Below are 19,697 nucleotides of genomic sequence, written 5' to 3' on the forward strand. Positions count from 1 at the left end.
CTTTTCATGTGATTCAGATGAAAACAGAATTCCCATTCCGCATGAAAAATGAAGTGTCAAAACAGATTTTCATTGTACTTTTTTCTAATTTATCAAACGGAGGCGCAAATTTGGCGCAAAAATAATAGAGAAAAGGGGGAAAAACATTTCAATTTAATGGCAATAGATTTAACTTTTAATTTCTTAATTCAAATTTACCAAAAAAGCTTAAAACTTTCATTTTTAGTTACCGTACAATGCATTTAAAATGTTATAAACAAAAAATACTTTTAAAATTCAAGTGTTAATAAAAAGTTTGCTTCGGAAATTATATTACGCATTTTGAAAAATTCTCTTTGAAGGCAAGCAAAATTAAAATTGCATTAAAAAAGTTAAAAGCTTTCAATACACAAATTAACATTCTCTCTATAAATTAAACAAAAATTGCATTGCCTTTTAACTTAATTAAAAACAACTTTACAACAAATTCACATTCACAAAAATAAAATAAAGTTCTTTCTTAAAGCGAAATTAATTCAATACTTTTCCACTTTTTGTGTTTTGTGCATTTTTCATAACTTCTCTAAGCTGCAAGAACTATTTCAATATATTAGTTTGCTTTTTTTTACTACATTTTGTTGAAGCAAAAGTTATCCAATCAAAATGAAAGAACTTCAAGATGGATAATATGAAATATCAAGTATACGACTGGCAGGCCAAAAGGAGACTTGACTAGTTATCTATTGATGACAAGCGAGAGACCAATTTGTGTACCATCTGCTGCTATTTATAGCTGCTTCCCTCCGTCCTCCGTCCTCCTTGCCCCCTCCTCAAAGTAACTGCAAATAAGGCAACTATGTCAAGTGGGTTAGAGCCAAGTTAAAGTTAATGTTAAATGTTATAGCTTTTCTGCTGCTGCTGCTTCTTCACCTCGGGCATACATTGCTAAAAGTTTTTTGTGATTTTTTTATGCTAATACACACAAAGTATAAACTAGCATTTTTCTTGTTTTTGTTTTTCATCTACAGAGATTTATGTCAAGCGTCATCTCTTTTTCTTTTTTGGTTTTTGGAGCAAAAACCTCAACCACTTGACATTCCATAATTGCCGAACATCAAAAGCAGCTTTGAGTTGAAGCCAAGAGAGCCAAGAGGTTCTTCTACTGCTTTACTTTTTGTTATTTTCAGCAAACAAACCAAAATGAGACCTTTCACTTTCAAATGTTTTTTGGTTTGGCTTTCTTTGCTCCTCATCGTCGTCGACGTCGTCGTCGTCATCATTATTATTCGCGTGGCATGTGTCATCCACAGTCAATGGTCGTCATATGGCATATTTGAAACTTTTTTTTTTGCTTAGCAATTTGAAACTATCACGAGACGAAATGTGGAGCATCATTTCATTGTCATTGACTCTGACTGGCTGACTCAAACGGCAAAACAGTCTTTGACTCAATCAATTTACAGTTCTGTCTTAATCAATGTGTTTTGTATAATAACACTACCAATAACAACAACAACAACAAGGTGACAAATTGTCAATACGAAAATCATAACATAAGGAAACGTAATTTCAAAATTGTTATACAAATTAATTTATGAATGGAGACACATTAACTACAAAGTGTTGATTGGTTTGTATGTACACTGAGATAAATAATAACTTAATTATCAATAAATTTTATAGTATATTCCGATGAGTTAAAGATAAAACTACATCTCGAATACCCTTTGGAAGACAAGTATTACCAGAAATCTGCTTGAGAAGTCTATTTAAGCCATTCTATTAATTAGATCTATCGTTTCGTTTTCCAGGGGTAGAATCAAATTGGTTTAATAAATGATTCGCAATGTGAAAACCTGGTTTATTTTAGTCTTAAGTTGTGTAATCAGAAACAAGCTCGAAAGTGGTGCGGAATTGGTTTTAATTTATGTTTGAAATCGACTCGGAAACGATAATAGGCCCAATTTCCTATTTTTCTATTTTTGGAGGTCTAATGGTTCTCAAAGGAATCATAGATGATTAAAGATATAACTCGAAAACCCCCGATTCGATGGGCTATAAAATGTGGTTAAAAAAGGATACATATGTATGTAGATGATTAAAAATGTGATGAAAAGTAGCGGCTACAGTAGAATTTCATCCACAACTGTTTTAATCGGAAAGGGAATTCGAAAATGTTATACCTATATACGATCAGAAATATTATAAAATCCAAATTAATAAGAAAACTCATATTTAAATCCGTTTTATAAAGCAGACTAAGCATAAATGTATGTATATCAGTCAATTTTGAAAAGAAGCCAGTGTGTACATACTCCTATATATGTATGTACATATATCTCTATTATTGATTAGTGGCTTAGATTAAGCTTGTCCTTCTCCTTGTCAACTGTATATCCCTTCATCAGCTTTTTGTAGCCACGTTATGTATTGAATTGGGGGGTTGGGGGTGGTAAAAAATGATTCCCTTTAGGTATACAAATTTTATTGCAATTTCATGTGGGTGGGTGTTGGTTTAGACAAGGTAAGCAGTGTCCCACAGCTTTTGGTAGAGCTACTAGAGAGTCTAGAGATACACACACACACACACACACACACACACTTAACTTTCCATGTAGCTTATTTTGATGGCCTTTTTTTTTGTTTTCCTTCTTTCCTTTCAATGGCAAAAACCTGCCCTGCATTCACAGTAGTCTAGGCTAGGCTACACTCTCTCTCATATGTATACGTAAGTATGTATATGCTAATAAATTGCAGTTTTATGAACAGCTTTCGATGGGCAGCTCCTCTCACTCTTTGTCTGTGTGTGTGTGTGTGGATGTGTCTCTGCATACATATATGGATAGGTCTGGACTATGGCGAACAATTTATGCAGCTCTGGCATCCGTTTGGGTTGGCTCGTTTGGGCATGACAGAGCGGAAGTTTCCTCAACTATATAAACCTACTATATATAAGTGCATACACATGTATGTACATACACATGTGTGCATTTGAAGTTGTAGTTTTTGTTGTTGTTCCACGTAGCTCCACTTGGTCGGTCGCTTGTTGGCGCAAGTCAACAAACTTGACGTTTCTCCTCTCCTCGCTCTCCAATGTGTTTTCCCACTCGGACGGACATTGTGCAAACAAATCGAAAATCCAATGCATGGATGAGTCAATGCACAACGTATAAAACTGGACAGGAGCTGGTGCAGGAATAGCAGCCGACATTGGTCTTTGTTGTAGCGGAAGTAAAGCTAGTGAAATTTCATTTTCTGACTTTCAATTGCGAATGGCCAAATGAAAAGTTCAATAGAAGGAGGCAGAAAAGATTATCGATAGTTGAAAAACCAGAGAATACTAAAGAAAAATCGGCCAAAATATTAGTTTTCAATGCATATGAAGAGACCACTTTCCAATAAGAGAGTAAAGAAATACGCAACTTTGAAAATTGATAAAAAAAAAAAAACAAATGCAACGAATGATTTTTCTCAGATTTAGCAATCTATAACCCTGCAATCATTTACCAAAGTATAAGCACTAGTCAATAGTTAAAATATAACTTAAATTTGAAATTATCATGTCTCATAATTCCAATTAATCATTTACGTATTACAGAACATTTTTTAAAACCTTTCTTCCGCTTCTCTTTTTGTATTTCTTTTTCAATTCTCATTGATTTTAGTTAACTTTCTTGGGATTTCTCTTTTACTTTTATGCTCCCACAACTTTGCCCTCATCATCACACTTTAGCCCACACTCCTCCCAAATGCCTAAAAGATTGACCAGCTGGTCACACACACACACACACATCATAGAAATCGCGGCTAATACGCTTAGAGAAGAAAAGGCGGAAAGGACTGGACTCTCGGGTTTCCATAATAAATAGGTCATGGCGGCTTCTGTGACTTGAGAGAGCCCTTTCACAATAAATTTAGGTCAATAAATTGATTGGTTCTCAGTTTCTAGTTACATTTTACCCAAACCCCAATGAAAGTTTTCCTAATATTTTTGTTTTTTAATTTTAAGCTTTTATTTTCATGTTTATCATTAGCTGAATCGATTCTCATAACTTTAGCCCAGGTAAAGTAACCAAAATACTCCGCCCACATTTACTGAATTGTCTAGTTTTCGGTCATGGCCAACATTGATACGATGATGCATCAGTAAAAGCTGCAGACGAGAAGCAATTGAGAATCCCATTAAAAGAGCTTATACACAAAATCAATTTAGAGAAAAAAAAGCCATCAACAACCCATTTCATACCTTGCATTCTGATTATATAATTGGGCATACATTCGCTATGATTTTATCACTTACCATTAAAATCAAGTGAATTACGATCAAGTGAATTTTTATAAATAATTACAATTAATGTTTTAAGAGAATCGTTTTAGCAACTAAAGAAAAAGTCTTTTGGAAAACTGAATTAAGTTTATTTGATACAAGGTATCGTCAAGTCGTTTGAACCTTAAACAGCATGTGCATTTATTTGCAGTAAATTTTTTGTTGTTTCTCTATTCTGTTTAAACAATAATAATCGTAAAATTGCATCGTCAATCGGCATCGACATTGACATTCAACATTTTGTTGCAGCAAAATTAAAATTTATCAAACACAAACAATATATATCATCTCTCTTTCTCTCCCTTAATCTCACATGTGATGTGACCAAATTAAAAACAAAATAAGTTCAAGGCTAAAACTTGGTGAACAACACGCGCAAGAACAACAACAAAAACAACAGCAAAAACAAGATGAACTATATATATTTGTATATATTGGGTATGAATATATGTACATACATAGTATATAGAGAAAAAACAAATAGAAATTTAACCAACTGCTGTCGCTTGTCGCGCTATAAATTCTACTTATAGATACATATACATATATGTATATCGTTACCTCTCCTCCCTCCGCCACCCTCTTTACTCCTCCCGCCCCACCACTCTGAGAAATTGTCAAACAAGCAATAGATACACGAATTTGTGTTCCTAAAAAAAAAATAAATTCCACCATTGCGGCAGCAATTCGACTATTTAGAATTTAATTAACGATTGGCGCAGTTGCCTAATTGCACTTTGCATTTGCCATTTCTTTTTTTTCAAATTGTTGTACACACATAAGCAGAGAAGAATACCCATTATATACATACTTTTACATGGAATCACCAGGTATTAAATATTCTCCTAGTGTATGTACACATACGGGGAGAGAGAGAGAACGAGAGGGAGAGAGGGAGGAGATTTGTTTATCAATTGCTATTTGCTTTGCTTTTTTTCTTCTTCTTCTTTATAGCCATTCGAAACAAGCAAACGAACGAGAACCTATCCCAAGTCCATTTACATTGTGAAATTTACCAAAGGCAATAAAAATGAATGTAAATTTCAATAGTTACGTGTGATAAACAAATGTCTATATAAACAGAGACTTGAGAGTAGAGATAAGAAAAGAATTATGTTCGTTTTTCTTTGGGGAAAGTTTGAGGGGATAGACAGAGGATTATCGAGTTGAATAAATATAGTTTTTTTTTATGTTTATAAATAATAAATTGTTAAAAGCATTGATAACGAATATCATAAAAGGAAAATTAAAGATTTTCTTGGGAAATCAACAGCTAAAAGAACTTGTAATTATTGATTCTCCTTAGTTTTATGATAACCCTAACAAATGATAGTAATTGAGCTGCTTTTACACAGTGTAATCCTTTAAAACAAATCTAAAGTAAAGTGCCGATTTGGCTCAGAGTAACATCTCACTAATTCAGCCGCTTTCTTAGGCCCTATGAGGCCCTATAATGGCAACTAAATCATTTTGGTTATGTCAGCATGCCTGATCAGAGCCACAATTTAACCAAAACTGTGGCACATTTAATGTGATTTGATTGTCTGGATGGGTCGCAGCAGCAACACTTTGCACGTCCTATAGATTTGTGCTCTTTTTTGTCCGCACTAAACACAGAAACTAAAACTAATCAAAGAGTCCAGAGATACATACATACATGTATATGTATATCGTACGTGCCGCACTCATGTGTAGATATAATCAACATAAAAAGGCACAAAATCTTGTTAAAAAGATGGGCCAAGAGCAGTGAAGAAGTGAATGGTCTGAAAGTCAGATGACAAAGAGTTGACAATGTTAAAAAAAACTATAAATTAAATTTACTTTAAGCTGTAATTAAGTTAGACGCAAATTGTAATGAGCAAAAGACTGTAAAAACTTTCTCTGACAGTCCTTCTCTCTCTCTCTCACTCTCTCTCATTCCCTCTTTTGCTTTTGGCCCTTGTCGATTCTTGGAAAAAAGAGTTCAAAAGTTTTACAAGCTGAACATTACCAATCTACTCTTGGTTTTTGCTTCAGTTTCTAATTATAAACAAGCCAAGCGAACGCATAATTATAAACAAACAGTTTGGCCCCAAAAAAAAAAAACAACAAAAACGAGCTGAAAATGTATCTGAAAGATAAGATGTAGCAGCTCTTTCCGCTGCTCCCTTCTCCTCTCGTCTCACCAATAGCAAGCGGTGCATGACCTTTTTGTAACGAATAAACAGAACAAAATGTGAAATGAAAGGAACAGGAAGACAGTCTATAACCAGCAGCAGATGCTTTGTTTGCACTTGTCAAACTATTTGCAATGCTCCATTTGTTACCATAGTCCTGAGGAAAATGTCGAAATGTCCATACTTAAACATTTACCCATAATATTATTTAGTAGGTATATAGTTATATTTTCGACAATGAAGTGGAATCCTTATCCTGATAATCTTCTTTATCTATATTAATACCCAATGAACGGTTTTGAAATTTCTTACCAACGACAAAGATGTCAATTCATACGTCAAGGAAATCATGGTAATAACCTCTTAAGATCTGTTTTGTTCAAGACATTTAAGTCTACTACTTCGTTTTGAAAGACTTGTGATCGTCATCGCCTCTAGAAAATTCAATATCAATTGCTAATAATTTGTTTTTTCATTAAAGATTAAGTTGCACATACACATACACAACATATGAATGTATTTGTAATCTTAAGAGGTTAATAGACTATTAAAGCGTCAACAAAATAAATGAATAAAGATAACCTGATGATCACAGTGGAGGATAACGATAGTTGGCTTAACAATCTTAAGTTCTAGTAGATGTTAAAGAGTAGAAGATAAGAAAATAAAGGGTGAACTAAAAGAAATTTCCCTCATCCCACCCCGAAGGATCTGCCACTTTATGATAAAAATTTATCATAAATGTCAAAGAAACGAAGTATTATTATTAAATGTTATGACCATTTTAGATATAATGCCCAAAGAGTTCTCCCAAAGACAACTAACCAGATGATCAAGTGTTTGTGTACGACGAGTTTATCTTTAAAGGTGACACAAAAAGTGTTTACATATTTATTTTCCTACAAAAATTGTTATCAATTGTGATTCATTGGGGAACACTTAAAGATTAGAAGCCAGAAATACACTTGTTGTTATGGTAAAATGCAATCTAATTGCTCATTACTATCTAAGAAAAGAAAAGTTCTTATGAAAAAACAAAGACATTTTACGAAATACATACATATAATTTATTCTATAGTAGCTGATCAAATAGAAGTAGACTTATAGGCAGAGACAGACAGACAGTTTAGGGGAGACATGTAGTAGTAGGTGGGCGTATTGGTATTTCATGGTCTAAATGGGTGGCCCTCAATAAAAAAAAAACAAATAACAGTTAAAGCTATTGTTGTTGCCTAAAAATAGGAGAAAAAACGAAAATAAACAAGTCGAAATCAAACAATAACCAAATGAAACGGAAGCGTAGTGAAACCAAAATTGGCACAAACAATAAAAAGCTAAACAAAAAACACTAGAGAGCACGTTTTTCTAGTGACGAATGAAACTAGCGTCAAATGACGAAAGTTTTATGACTAAAATTGCCTATTGAAACCTTTTAAGATGCAACTTCTAGATAAACAGCTGTCTCTTCGGATCACTTAACTATATTATCGCTTGAGATTGACATACACTCACCTTGGAATACAATTGGGAGGGGTACGATCCACTTCCCAGGCGGCAAATAATTTCATTGGCACCGGTTTTTGGCCATTAGATGATATTCCTCCAGCGGGAGCATGCAAACCAATTCCAGATAATGATGATGATGTTCCTGCTGTTGCTGCTGATGATCCTCCTGCAGCCGATGCCAATGAGGTGGTAGTGTTGCCGCTTGATAAGCCAGTGACGCCCATGACGACGCCTCCGCCACCACCGCTATTAATACCACCGCCAGATCCTCCGCCTCCACCGCCGCCGATGGCAACAAATTTATCCACCAATTTGGATGATTTGTCGACCATCTTCATGTTGTTAATTTGCTTTTGCTTCTTCTTCTAGCTACCGTTTTTGTAGTTATTGTTGTGTGATTGTAATTTGTACCGTAGTAGTATTTGTTGTTGTTGTTGCTAATATTTTCTGTTGCACATTATTGAACAATTGTTTCGGGGGGAATGTTGCTGAATCACAACAAATTGAGTTTATACACAAAAAACACTATTTTTCACAAATATTTTTTTTTTGTTATATATTTTTTTTTTTTAATACATTTGGATTAAAGTTTTGTAAAATTGCCGCCGCCGGCTGCTGTTGCAGCAACCACAAACACAAGCAACGCAAAAGGGCGTGCCGCCGCCTTTAAAATGGGGGAGAAGAAAAAAAGATGATGAAAATTGTTGTAATACACAGAATCTCCACGACCACGACGATGACTACGACTTGGACGGGGGACAGGTTGCAACTGCAAAAAATTCACTACTCCTAGAGCATAGAATCAATAACCACGACCCACGATGCGAATGCGAATCTGTTGCAGATTCGGGCTACAGGCAACGGGCTGCTTCTGCCACCACCAGCGATTATTATAACGATTCGGTATCGGGCTGATGCTGGGGCTACTACCGTAGCGGCTGCAGCCTGGCCTGGCACATCGTATTTGGCGACGTTTGTGTCTGTGTGTGTGTGGGTGTGGGTGCGATGTATCTATAGAAGCAACTGCCGCGAGACAACGACGACAACTACGACGACCCGTCAGGTTCCAGAGTGGACGTGCGAATGTGGGACCCATTGCCCATATATAAATCTCGCATAGTCGGGCCCCAAAAAACGCCACACCAGAGAGATTGAGCAAAAGAGCGAGAGAGAGAGAGAGAGAAAGGTGTCAAGTACAACAAAGAAGAGCAAGAGAGAGCGACTGAGGTAGAGAGCCCCCACCAACAATAACAATGTGTGAAACGTAGTGTAGTGCGCGTACTCTGCGCACACACACACACACACACACTTATACTCTCTCACTCACATATACACAATTGTTGGCGCTTTTTGCAAAATTTCTAACAGGGAATGTGTATGTGTGTTCGTGTGTGTTTATTCGCGCATTTTATGCTCTCCTACACGGCGCATAAACAAAAAAGAAAACCCACAAACTTATTAAGCGCACAAAAGATCCGATCCAAAACAACAACAAAAAAAAGACTAACAGCACTGCCTCTTTCTATCTCTCATTGTCTCACTCTCTCTCTCTCTGCATTTCTACAATTGTTTTCGCGAGTTCACAATTACATATTGTTTACTGCTGGCTGCGCGGTCTACTTTGTTTCAGCTTGCAACTTATTATTATTAATTTCTTTAACAAGTTTTCTTGCGCAAATAATCGGCCTGGACAAACGACAAAGACCGACACACGTCCGCGCACCTTGAAACCAAGAACAACAATGAGCGCTAGAGCTGGCACAAACATCGATGGTACTATCGATACTATCTCGTTGTTTTTTTTACCCGATTCAGTCCTGTTCTCGGTTCCGATTCCGAGCCGGTTTCAAAAAATATATTGAATAATTTTCTATTACATTGTAATATGCTATCAACAATTCTAAATATTGGTAGATACTTTTGTTCCAACCATTAACTAACAAGGATTATTCTTATTCTTTGGAAAATGACAGCAATCGAAATTTAATTCATCGGTACTATCGATTTCGTCCGGAACTAGTTCCGTCTAATCCAGCCGGCTGCAGCTGACCGTGTAAAAAAAAAATTGATTGACAACAAATTGCAGAAAATCATAAAAAATGCCCATTAACTAAATATTAAAGTAATAAAAAGTCAGACAGTCGATGACAAGCATAAAACATACAAGAGGAACGGTCATCGAAACATAAAATATGGAAATAAATCAGCAATCGATCAAATCGCTCAAGACGAAGCGCAACACTTTGCGGGAGAAGCTGGAAAAACGAAAGAAGGAGAGAATAGAAATATTGTCAGACATTCAGGAAGATCAAGCCAATCCAAAAAAGGAGCTAGGTAAGTCTGAAACTCCAAAACAAGTTTTGATAATCATTATTCTGAATTACAGTTGAAGCAGATGTTGAAGTACAGAAGGCTGTCCTCCAGACACTCAGTGCTTGCACTTTGTCCCTGCCCATTGTGTCAACCCAGGTGGTGGAGAAAATTGCCGGTAGCAGTCTGGAGATGATCAATTTCATATTGGGAAAGTTGGCCAACCAGGGAGCAATTGGAATTAGGAATGTTACCATCGGTACGGAAACCGGTTGCGAGATCATCTCAGTCCAACCAAAAGAGCTAAGAGAGATTCTTGAGGACATTATTGATAACTGTCAGCAGAAAGAGGAGGAAGCCAAGAGAAAATGTAAGTTATTTGAGTAAAAATGCATTACAATTTTCTCTAACAAAGTTTGGATTGCAGTGGAGGGACATAAGGTGGGAGACGATGAGCAGCCTCCAGAGAAATGTTCAAAAACGGATTGCAGCCGGAAGGAATCGACCAGTCTTGATGCGTCCGATGATATTATGATGCTGCTTTCCATGCCCTCCACCCGCGAGAAGCAAAGCAAGCAGGTGGGCGAGGAGATTTTGGAGCTGTTAACCAAGCCCACGGCAAAGGAACGCTCTGTAGCAGAGAAATTCAAATCGCATGGTGGGGCCCAGGTCATGGAGTTTTGTTCCCATGGTACAAAGGTTGAGTGTCTTAAGGCTCAGCAAGCCACCGCTGAGATGGCTGCAAAGAAGAAGCAAGAGCGGCGAGAGCAGAAAGAACTGCGAGCTAATGTCGAATCCAGAAACAGTAAACTTGCCAAAACTGCCATCGATTCAGGCGCTGAGGATGGCGAAATAATATCCGAATCTATCACCAACTGTGAGGGTGAATCTCAAGAGTCCACCGATGGCAGCGACACATCCGGCGAGACTGATAAATGCACCAAACTTCATTTTAAAAAGATTATCCAGGCCCACACAGACGAATCTCTGGGCGATTGCAGTTTCCTGAACACCTGCTTCCATATGGCTACGTGCAAGTATGTGCATTACGAGGTAGACACATTGCCCCACATCAACACCAACAAGCCGGCGGATGTTAAAACTAAGCTGAGCCTGAAGCGAAGTGTGGACTCTAGTTGCACATTGTATCCTCCGCAGTGGATTCAGTGCGACTTGCGTTTTCTTGACATGACCGTTCTGGGAAAATTCGCAGTGGTTATGGCTGATCCTCCTTGGGATATACACATGGAACTGCCCTATGGCACCATGTCCGACGATGAGATGCGTGCATTGGGCGTTCCGGCCTTACAGGATGATGGGCTCATCTTTCTCTGGGTCACCGGCCGAGCCATGGAGCTGGGTCGGGATTGTCTGAAATTGTGGGGCTACGAGCGAGTAGATGAACTTATCTGGGTTAAAACGAATCAACTGCAACGAATTATTCGAACTGGACGAACCGGCCATTGGCTTAACCATGGCAAAGAGCATTGCCTGGTGGGCATGAAGGGTAATCCCACCAATCTGAATCGTGGCCTCGACTGCGATGTCATTGTAGCTGAGGTGCGAGCCACATCCCATAAGCCAGATGAAATCTATGGCATTATTGAACGCCTAAGTCCAGGCACACGAAAAATCGAACTCTTTGGACGGCCGCATAATATTCAGCCCAATTGGATAACGCTGGGCAATCAACTCGATGGCATTCGACTTGTCGATCCTGAATTAATAACACAGTTCCAGAAACGCTATCCCGATGGCAATTGTATGTCGCCGGCTGCTGCCAGCGCTGCGGCAGCTATTAATGGTATAAAAAAGTAGTTTCCCAACGAATTTTCTAATTATCTTCGATAGATAAGATTTGAAGCGACTCCACACTTTATGCATAAGCACAAGTTTAGAATTAAGTTTTAAAAAGTTTTGTAAAAATAATAAAACTGACAAGTATTAAGCATGTTTATAGAATTTTAAAGTCTAATTTAACTTGAACCATTTATTTCAGATCATTTTCAATTATCATTGATGATCGATTGGATACATATTTAATTAGATTTATTGCTCATTCTTCTTGGGATTTTCTATGTGCGCTTATTTACAAGTCTGTGCCATCTTAGCACCCATTTTAGTATGCTTGACTAAATTGGTTAGAAAATGCGCTTAATCGATTACTAAGAGATAGTATATGCGCTGGGGGAGGGTTACATAAATACATACGTTTATAAAGATAACGATATCGTATTAAACTTATCAGAGAGAGAGTACATATAGTTAAAGATATAGATGTATATACCATATGCGTATAGTATATATATATACTTAAAAATGCAACGTACACAATGTGCTGTTGGGTCTAATCGAAAGTGGCCTGCCTTAAGTCCCTGTCTCGAGTGTATTTACATGCCAGGATATTATATAATATGAAAATTTGTTCAATATATATATATATATATGTGTCCCAATTCTCAATCGTTTCGCTTCCATTTCTCTTTTCTAACAATAAATTTCGATTTACAGTAGCAAGCAAAAAAAGGAAATGATTACATTTTACATGAATTTTCAACACTTGACGTATCTATGCATGTGTTCGTTGGCTTTTGGTTTGAATATGCTGTGTGTGTGTGTGTTTGGGTGTGCGCCTCTGCTTTAGCTTTGGGCAGTTCTTTGTGTGATATCCTTCTTATGGTCCTTAACGTGAATGCGTGCCGACAGCATTAAATGTTCTTAACACTATAAAGCCAAGCACAGTGGCAGCAGCCACGCCCAATCCGGCCTTCCACCACATCTGAGGATTCTCGGTCATCAGAGCAAACTGTCGCAGATGGCTAGATGAAAGTAAAGATAATTGATTAGTGGTCATAGAAGTTACAGGATTTTAACTATGTCTGTATGTATGTATATATTGTCATAATGTATCAATTGAGAATAAATGTTGCTTAATCTACAAGAAGCTCTGAACCCGCCACACTGCGTTCCAAACACCGTACACCGTAATTCGCACGTTTATAGCAAGCAAAGTGATTGTGATGATTGTGGTAATTGGTGGTGGATAGAGGACAAAAGAGAGATAGATGTATGTCGACTTATCGTGGGGCATCGTGAAAGAGACAACAATGCTTATATTAGTAAGAAATTCAATTTGAATGGTTAACACTTACGCCGATTGCCACAGCTGTACCAACCTGTGCTTGTAGAACAGTATCCAGGCGGCTTGGAAACGCCTAATAAACGCCACCAAATCCCAGCCAGAAGCCATCAACGTCAAAACAACAAAAACATCACATAACAAACAGAACAGAAACATCAAAAAAACACACAAAAGAAAAAAAGAAGTGAAAGTGGAAAGGAGAAAAGAGAAATTATACAAGCCATTAATCCATTTGATGTATATGAACACCACCCATTATGAAACATTAGTGTGGAACCAATATTGTTGATCTCATAATTTCTTTATCTAGTTCCTCAATTTTGTTTTTCTGAGGCAGAGATAATGAAATTGATAATATCAACAATCCCAGATTGAAGCCAATCCAATTCCAATTCCATTTTCTAATCTAATCTACTACATTTCGTTTTGGTTTTTACTCACGGAAACGCTGCCATTGTGGCCAGTTTAGTGTATAGTTCTTTTTTGTTTGTCTTCAGGCTAAAGAGATGCGGCGGCAACAATTTATATTTCTCACAAAACTCTGACGGTTGCATTAGATAATCCTGACGACGCTCATCCACATCACTCTTTGATCCAACAATCATTACGGGAATTTTACTTTCCGCATAATACTTGATGTAAATGCGGGCCACATACTCAAAGGACCGCGGATTGGAAGCGTCATAGACTAGACAAGCTACATCGCAGTTCACCTCCTGAGGTTGTAGCGGATCCAAGGCGTGTCTCACATCAATGTCGCGCAATATTAAATGTTTCTCTTGGCCATAGACTTGCACGGCATTGATGCAATGAACAATGTTTGTCTTGAACTCCTTGCCAATTAGTTTGCTCATATCTTCGACTAGAAAACCACGACAGAGCCCAGTTTTGCCAGAAGCCTTGGGTCCAATAACATGACATTTGTAAACGGATCGACTGCTCTGACGTTTGGCCAAATCTATGCGGCGCTCACGGGTCACATGTATGGCAGCTAACTGGCTATCGTTTTCATGAACATTGAACCCCAGATAGGCCAAATATTCCATAGTCTTTACAACGTCGATAAGCGTCATGAGGGTCCAACGGCAGAGCCATCCATGCAGAGTGACCCAGCCAGCATCATTGGTGGGGCACGACTTCCGTATATCCATGGAGTACGACCAAGGCGACGAAGGGCAAGTGCTGAAAAGCATTTTGTGCTCTTCCGGCGATAGTGCGCCATCGCAGTCCCGGTCATATCTCTCGAACACGGCAATAAGAAATTGCTGGCCGCGATGCGACAGTTCCGTGCTGCTGCCTGGTGGTATTTTCAATGGCGGACGTAAATACTCCTGGCACATCTCCAAACGATCGTTGTAGCCAAATCGCCGAAGCACCGCCCAGGTAGTCTCGTTTCGTCCGCGTTGAATAAACAAGCAGTGCAGAAAGAGGAAACCCTTTAACGTCACAGCGTCGTTGGCAATGCCATCGGGCACGTTCTTTTGTATAACTGACTTTACCTCATCGAGGATTTGTGGCTGCAGCGGCGTGTTGAAGCAACGGCGCTGGAACAAATTTAATTCGTAGTCATTTAGCCGATTATCGCCATCTATATCGCATATCTGAAAAATTCGCTTCAGTGACTTTTTACATGCGGGAGTTAACTGAAAGTATAATTGATTAATAACAATTTCAAGATTGCAAAGACCACCTCACACTCACATCTTGCTCCTCCATTATGTACAACGGCGAAGTGGGATGCAGAACTGCCTTTTGTGCGTAGTAAAACATTTCGGAGATGTTGTGCAACGTTTTTGCAGAGCATTCCACACAGCTTTCGATCTCCGGATAGTCCTCCATTATGGCCAGAACACTGTCTATGGTTGAATACTCAATGAGATCTATTTTGTTGCCAACTAAAACAATCGGTTTGCGAGCTGCTTCGGGCAAACCCTCAACTACGTCACCATCCGCAGATGCTGCAGAGTCGTCTGCCGAAGATCCCGCCGTCGCATTGCATGTGGCGCGAACCAATGGCAGCCAATGGGATGTAATACGATCCAGGGAATCATCATCGTCCACCGCATAGACAATGCACACCACATGAGCCTTGTTTATCTCGGCACTAAGAGCCTCATCTGTCTGCTCCACACTTGAGAAATCCACAATATTTGTAGGTACTTGTTCAGGTGTGACATTGGCGGGTATGGTGATCTCCTCAGCTCGGGGTGGCACCTCTTCGGGATACTCCTCGCTCACTAGCGACAATATCAACGACGTTTTTCCAACCCCGGCATCGCCGACAAGCAATATCCTCACATTCTTTCTCTGCGACGCCGTGTGCTGACCCATTCTAGATACTCTTTACCGTTCTATGCCTATTCCGCTCGATGTTTACACTACGTTTGCCAGTCGCCAGCAATTTTGAGTACTTTCGCTTGGCCTTGCTTATAGGGCTAAATCAATTATGAGATATTTTTATTTTTGTTATGCAAAATTGCAGATACACAAGGAACGGCGCAGCTGATTTGGCATGGTCGTTATTCTTGCTTATCGATAATTTATCGGGTTTACAATCGACTTTAAGTACGGCTGTTAAATTTAACAGATACCGCTAATGTTGAATTGTTTGAAATTTAACATTTTGTTCGAGTTCGACTCCTTTGTCGGAGTTTTCTCCTTTGTTCGAGTTTGATTGTTGCGATCAAGTTGCGACGAACGTGTATCATACAGGGTGTTTTTTGTAGGTCATATGAGAATTCCCGCCGCATTCAAAGTTAAAAAAAATGTTAGGGCACGACGCTTTTTTAAATAATTGTTTACTTTATTTTTTGTAAAATATGACGATGTTCGCACGGAAAAAACGGAAGTAAATTTTTCCGCACGGACATGTCGAACGGACATTTTTTTCATGCGGGGTAATACAGATAAGTATTGTCAAAAATAAAATATATGTATACAGGTTTTTTGATTACACTTAAATCTTTAAACATAACAATAAAAAAATTAAATTTTTTCTACGCACCTTTGTAACCAACCCATTTCCGCTGACTTTACCGGGAGAGTGACCTACACTCAACATCGACCACAGTTCGATCAATAGACGTTGATCAGCTCTCTTGAGGTATATTTTAGGCCCCGATCCCTGGAGTAGTCTTAGTTTAGTCTGGCCTTGGAACCAGAAGCTGCTGTGTAATTAGTTTCATGGTAAACTAGTGGTTAAAGAAAGAGTCTTGTGTGTCATCTCCCATTTGTATCCGAAGGATCATGGTAATGCCACACCCCGATATGGAGACACTCGTAAGACTCCCGCCCATATTCAAAACAGTGCCGATACAAAGTAGATGTGAAACAAGAACGTGGATACTTTTGACTAAACTGACTAAACTTTCAATGTAAAAAGGTTTCGTCGCAACGTCCATAAATTATTATTGTATTTTATTATTTTTCTATTAGGATAAACTATCGTTCGACCGTTGCCGTAATCGTAACTTTTTTTTTTTAACATTTCAAAATATAAATTCGATAAAATGAAAATATATAAGCATCTAATCGCAAAACTCAAATACGATCATCCAAAAAGATAGTTTGAGACGGTTGCATCTCTGCTTGATGATATCTACACTGTCCGCATCCATCCAGATCTCGACCTGTTCATTGGGACAAATATCAGTGACTATAGGGGGTACATTTTCGCGGCTCACCACAGCCCACTTCTCCGTATTAATGTCAGAGTTCTGACGTTCCAGGAGCGTGAAAATTCGCTCCAAACAATTCTCGACCTTTGGCCACTTAACTCTTGCCACTGTTAGGTGCAGGAAGTTTATGAGACTAACAGCCCCATATGATTCCATGGCACATACGTTGCGCTCCACCCACTCCATAGTGTCTTCGTCGGCAGCTGCGATAAAGAGTCGTCCGTCATACTCCGTCACCGGAGTCACCTCATTAAAATTTAGGCAGCGAACGTTTCTATAATCCAAAACAAACCCAAAGAACTCTTCTAAGAGATCGCAAAAGGGTTTCTCACACTCCGAGGAAGAAACAACTACCACAAACTGCCTGTTTTCTGGGAGTATGTTTACGAAAGGGGGCCGCTGACCATTTATAACATACGGTTCCATTTCAATTTCAGATTTAACCGGGCGTGGTCTGGCTTTAATACCGCAGCCTCCCATACCGCATGCCTCCTTCATACATCCATACGAGGGGCTTTGTACACTCTCCTCACTAGATTTGAGATCCTTTTTGAACCTATTTTCAAAAGACGGAATATTCAGTCAGACTGAATTTTGATTTCCTACTCCTAACACTTACCGCTTAGTCTCACTCAGAGAGAGCTGGCTACTGTCCGATGATACAGTCTCAAAGCTAGAGTCCGATGAACTCTGACTATCAACCAAGACATGCTCAACCATAATCTGGCCCACAAAATTATTGCCGTCGTAGCACGACATAATCGGCCTCACACTTTCATTCCCGCCCAACGCAGTAACTTCTACTATAAGATCTAAATCGGCCAACGTTACATCAGACACAGAAAGCTTCAATGTTTCCGGCTGAATATTGAGCAGACTCTGGATCTCTGTCTTAAGCTCGTATGTGGTAGCTGAGATCGGGAGCTTCATAACCAATGGCTGGAAAAGAACACTTGGTCACGATTATGAAAAGTAATATCCTCACGTTTACTAACCTTTCCGGATTGCATGATCAATTGAACAGTCAACATATTTTCACTTTTGTTTTTCTCTTTTTTGATTTTCAAAAGTAAGGCAAAGTATTTGTTTTATTTTTGATGTTGACTGTATGAGTTCACGAAGTAGAATGATTGAAGTACTGTACCCTCTTGACCAGGTCGAATTTTACAAACATCCCAGGCCTTCTTGGATCTCAAAAATGTGTGAATTGCTTCCGTCTAGCCGAAAGTACTAGATACTTTTGAAAATAAGCTGAGCAGTATGCAATTGCCAAATCCTTCTGTCTCTTTTTAATAAGTGAATTATTAAGAATTTTCGTTAAAATAGTTGAAAAACTAAGAGATTATTGAAACGAGTTCAAATAGCCATTATTGATAGAACCCAATGGCTGAATCCTGTTTTATTTTCTGAATTGGTATAACTAAGCTAATTGACATTATTTTGATTTAGTTATATACATATAAGAAGCAGTTTTCTTCTAAATTTTGAATAAAGTTATGTATATATATTAATTTTGGTCAGAAGTGTGCAACGCATGGAAGGAAGCATCTCCGACCCTATAAAGTATATATATTCTTGATCAGCACGACGAGGCGGGTTCAAATAGCCATGTCCGTCCGTCTGTCCGTCCGTCCGTCTGGATCAACGCAAACTCCTCCTAGACCTTAAGAGCTACAGAGCTAAAATTTACGCTTGTATATACTGCAGGGTTTTTGGTAACTTTTTCCTTACCTATAGCCATCAAAGTGGAAAAACGTTTTATCTTAAAAGGCTAATGTGCTAATGCTTATATTGAACAAAGTCACTATTTTCCACCGATTGTTCCTATGGGAGCTATATGATATAGTTATCCGATCTTGATCGAATTCGGCACAGTCATTAACAAATATATTAAACTAACAAATGTTTAATTTGAAAGCAATCGCGTTAAAAGTAACGAAGTTATTGACAAAAGTCACTGTTTTCGAGCGATTGTTCCTATGGGAGCTATATGATATAGTCACCCGATCTTGATCAAACGGACGGACGGACGAACATGGCTAATTGAACTCGTCTCGTCGTGCTGATCAAGAATATTTATACTTTATATGGTAGGAGATGCTTCCTTCTATGCGTTGAACACTTCTGACCAAAATTAATATACACTTTTTGCAAGGGTATAAAAATGCAAGGGTATACAAAGTTTGACGAGGTCGAAGTTAGTTTTCGGTATTTCTATAATTCTATTCTAATCTATTTAATTGCAATCGGAAATGATTGCTTCTAGTTTAAATCATTTCTTATATTATAAATGCATTATTGCGTTTGATTGAAATACAGTGAACTAATTACGACATAAATGAATTCATTGTGCAAATAATGTATTTTTCGTCATCATTCTTATCTCAATCTATTCTATTCAGACTCCAAAGTAATGATTCATACTTAATTATTTTCCATCTTCCCATCTTCGGATCAGCGTAAGTTTTAACAAAACTTACAAAATAAAGCTTTTGCTATGACAATATCATGACGTCATTCCCTGCTCTCTTGGTCTTTGTACACACCTTGAAAGCTACTAACTAGGGATGGATAGCAACACTTTACTATTCAAATAA

The 19,697-nt window shown here is 38.2% G+C and overlaps 4 protein-coding genes across 7 annotated transcripts in view; 1 reads left to right on the plus strand and 3 right to left on the minus strand.

Moving 5' to 3' along the window:
* The window catches only part of LOC6651527 (phosphofurin acidic cluster sorting protein 2), a 34,170-nt gene extending 24,474 nt beyond the window's left edge, over positions 1 to 9,696 (minus strand). For both annotated transcript variants that reach the window (XM_015176677.3, XM_002073519.4), the window contains exons 1-2: positions 9,562 to 9,696; positions 7,978 to 8,635 (exon numbers count right to left, since the gene is read on the minus strand). In XM_015176677.3, coding sequence (XP_015032163.1) covers positions 7,978 to 8,309 — 332 coding nt within the window. In that variant the 5' untranslated portion in view covers positions 8,310 to 8,635; positions 9,562 to 9,696. The remainder of the gene's footprint in view (positions 1 to 7,977; positions 8,636 to 9,561) is intronic.
* Positions 9,697 to 9,987: 291 nt separating this feature from the next.
* Positions 9,988 to 12,256, plus strand: LOC6651528 (N6-adenosine-methyltransferase MT-A70-like protein). Its single transcript, XM_002073520.4, has 3 exons — positions 9,988 to 10,305; positions 10,358 to 10,651; positions 10,709 to 12,256. Exons 1-3 carry the CDS (start codon positions 10,164 to 10,166, stop codon positions 12,097 to 12,099), a joined length of 1,827 nt encoding a protein of 608 aa, XP_002073556.1. The 5' UTR covers positions 9,988 to 10,163; the 3' UTR covers positions 12,100 to 12,256.
* A 469-nt stretch (positions 12,257 to 12,725) lies between these two features.
* LOC6651529 (mitochondrial Rho GTPase) lies at positions 12,726 to 15,944 on the minus strand. Of its 3 annotated transcripts, none has more exons than XM_023180544.2 (4): positions 15,125 to 15,944; positions 13,865 to 15,066; positions 13,434 to 13,496; positions 12,726 to 13,100 (listed from the first exon to the last, which is right to left on the minus strand). In XM_023180544.2, exons 1-4 carry the CDS (start codon positions 15,752 to 15,754, stop codon positions 12,965 to 12,967), a joined length of 2,031 nt encoding a protein of 676 aa, XP_023036312.1. In that variant the 5' UTR covers positions 15,755 to 15,944; the 3' UTR covers positions 12,726 to 12,964. The 3 variants fall into 3 exon arrangements, with proteins under 3 accessions (XP_023036312.1, XP_002073557.2, XP_015032164.1); XM_002073521.4 differs by having other exon boundaries at positions 13,458 to 13,496; positions 15,125 to 15,942; XM_015176678.3 differs by lacking the exon at positions 13,434 to 13,496 and having other exon boundaries at positions 15,125 to 15,943.
* Positions 15,945 to 16,877: 933 nt separating this feature from the next.
* Positions 16,878 to 18,117, minus strand: LOC124460478. The gene is made up of 3 exons (XM_047011350.1): positions 18,096 to 18,117; positions 17,720 to 18,039; positions 16,878 to 17,656 (listed from the first exon to the last, which is right to left on the minus strand). Exons 1-3 carry the CDS (start codon positions 18,108 to 18,110, stop codon positions 16,951 to 16,953), a joined length of 1,041 nt encoding a protein of 346 aa, XP_046867306.1. The 5' UTR covers positions 18,111 to 18,117; the 3' UTR covers positions 16,878 to 16,950.
* Positions 18,118 to 19,697: the final 1,580 nt, after the last annotated feature.

The sequence above is a fragment of the Drosophila willistoni genome, chromosome 3R (genome assembly GCF_018902025.1).
Source record: "Drosophila willistoni isolate 14030-0811.24 chromosome 3R, UCI_dwil_1.1, whole genome shotgun sequence".
NCBI classification, from domain to species: Eukaryota; Metazoa; Arthropoda; class Insecta; order Diptera; family Drosophilidae; genus Drosophila; species Drosophila willistoni.